This window comes from Leptopilina boulardi, unplaced genomic scaffold (assembly GCF_019393585.1).
Source record: "Leptopilina boulardi isolate dan_hultmark-lab unplaced genomic scaffold, ZJU_Lbou_2.1 LbouV2_123, whole genome shotgun sequence".
NCBI classification, from domain to species: Eukaryota; Metazoa; Arthropoda; class Insecta; order Hymenoptera; family Figitidae; genus Leptopilina; species Leptopilina boulardi.
Window position 1 is genome coordinate 3,356,525 of NW_026137667.1, and position 2,300 is coordinate 3,358,824.

General features: G+C 28.0%; 2 protein-coding genes across 4 annotated transcripts in view; one reads left to right on the forward strand and one right to left on the reverse strand.

The window, feature by feature from the left end:
• Nucleotides 1-2,122, forward strand: part of LOC127291003 (dystrophin, isoforms A/C/F/G/H) — a 269,910-nt gene extending 267,788 nt beyond the window's left edge. Inside the window, exons 52-55 of one of the 3 annotated variants that reach the window (XM_051319880.1) lie at nucleotides 71-185; nucleotides 461-568; nucleotides 676-689; nucleotides 947-2,122. In XM_051319880.1, the coding sequence (XP_051175837.1) occupies nucleotides 71-185; nucleotides 461-568; nucleotides 676-686 (234 nt within the window). In that variant the 3' untranslated portion in view covers nucleotides 687-689; nucleotides 947-2,122. The remainder of the gene's footprint in view (nucleotides 1-70; nucleotides 186-460; nucleotides 569-675; nucleotides 690-946) is intronic. The other 2 variants (XM_051319879.1, XM_051319881.1) reach the window with 2 other exon arrangements.
• LOC127291026 (39S ribosomal protein L34, mitochondrial) overlaps nucleotides 1-2,300 on the reverse strand; it is a 456,612-nt gene that overhangs the window by 233,314 nt on the left and 220,998 nt on the right. The window lies entirely within an intron of this gene.

Here is a 2,300-nt window from a genome sequence, read left to right on the forward strand (position 1 = left end):
AAGTAAATTAATTAATTATTTACAATATACGAAAAAATAAATGATTAATTAAAAATATTTGTTTATTTAGCCGAATGTATCTTCGCCATCAAAGACAGGGACTTTGCAAACACGCAGTGTAACTGCTTCGCAATTAGCTACTGACTCTCCAGCCAAAATGAACGGTCATTATCATGATACGCCAGGTAATGAATATTAAATTAATAAGTTGGGAATCCAATATTAACAGTGCTAGAGAACAATTTTTTTAACTAAATGGTTTTCCTTTTTTACATTTTCGATTTAAAATCAGGGATTGGTTTAAAAAAATTTATTCAATTGTTTTTTTTGTGATAAATAATTGTTTTTACTAACATTATTATATATATATATTATAAACGGTATCAGAATAATTTTGATGAGAATGGCTTGAGCTTGTATTATAACTGTATTATACACGCTATTGCGTATGTGGGCTTAGGAGGTGGAGGTTCAGGCGAAGGCAGAATAAGCAGCTTAGAAAGGCCACCACCGCCACCACATTCTCACAGTGTTTCCCATAATGTGGGTAATCTCTTGCATATGGCAGGTTCGTTTATATAATTCAGTGTCTCGTTTATTACTCCAAAAAACCTTTTCGACATATACTAATACATTTTTCTTCTCTTCCTTTTTTAATGCCTACCCCCCCAATAGCATGGATGTGAGAGGTAATTTGAAACCAACCAATTTTCATTTTTGGAAAAAAACAAAAATATTTGTATCTAACAAGTTGAAAAAAAAATTCTAAGCTTTTAACATTATTATGCGTTACCTGTAATGTAAATTAATCTAGTTTTGCGATTTAATTTCGCAAAATCTGTGAAAATTATTTTACTTTAACAAGCGTCAAAAATGAAATAAAATGAAAAATAAGAATGCAATAAAAAAAAAATATTCTTAATTTACAGTTAATTTCATTTTTCAGGAGATTTGGGAAAAGCAGTCGGTGAATTGGTAACTGTAATGACTGAAGATTCAACGAAGACAAATGGACAGAGGGCACCTCCTCCGGCTTTCAAATAATTCCATAAAATGCGAGAAAGGCCTCTTAATAATTGCTTCGATGATAACAAAAAAAAAAATATATATATATTGTCTTATACTTAATAAACAAGTATATCGTTTTGTAATCGTTTCCGATGACCAAGAAAAAGTCTGGCTCTAACGCATATCATAGAAAAAAATTTTTTCATGGCTGTAACAAAAAATTGCGTATGGGATATATAGAAAAAAAAAAAACGCAAATTGTTCAGGGGACTTAACCATCGAGGTTTTGGGCATTTTATAAGTTTTTTGATATACGCCACTGTATAGCTGAATTATATAAATATATATAAAAATATATATACCGACAGTTACAATTTTTGGCTTTGGCAGTCCCTTGAAAGGAACTATAAACATTTGACTTACCATATCATGATTCTTAAATTCTTACAAAGAATCAATTGTTATGCTTGCTAGCTAAATTACATAAAAAAAAAGATTAAAACCAAAAAAAAACTGGTTATAAATATATATATATATATATATTTAAAACGAATATTTAAAAAAAAAAATGCATGCAAAGCAAATGTGTCGAATCGCATACTCTATAGATCGTAGACTTGTATTTAAAACGAAAAAAAAAAACAATATGCCCGTTATGTTTACATTGCCACCAATTTTTTCTCAGTTGCAACATCTTGTATCCATATCAAATATAATAATTCTTCCCGAAACAAGGAATGCAAATGGAAAAAAAAATGTGGTTTATATATCTGAAATTTTTTAAAAACTTTATTGGGCAATCACTTTGAGTCTACGTTGTCAAAAAGAGACAAAACACTTTTTTTATTCAAAAAAAAAAAACTATAGTTGAAAAAATCGAAACAATAATTAATGATTGTTACGACCATCCAAGATTATTTTTTAATCCAATGACCAGATACTTTTTATACATTTTGTATGGAGACGTGTGAGGCGATTACTTTTTATTTTCCAATCTCCCAAACGTTACTTATATTTAAAGATATATTGATAATTACTTAAATTACCAACTGTAGACTGTATTCTGATATCCTGTAATAAAGTTGTCTAGAAAATAAATACTTCTTCCTTCTAATATTCCCATAATATTTTTTTCAATATAAAGCGCCTTATCGAAAATTTATGTTGAAAATTAATAGAAATTATCATTTACAAAAAATAGTTTATCAATTAAAAATAATGGAGTAATAAAAAAGAAGATTAGTGGGATTAATATTATTTTGGTTATTGAAAAAAATTAAGACAAAGCCAAA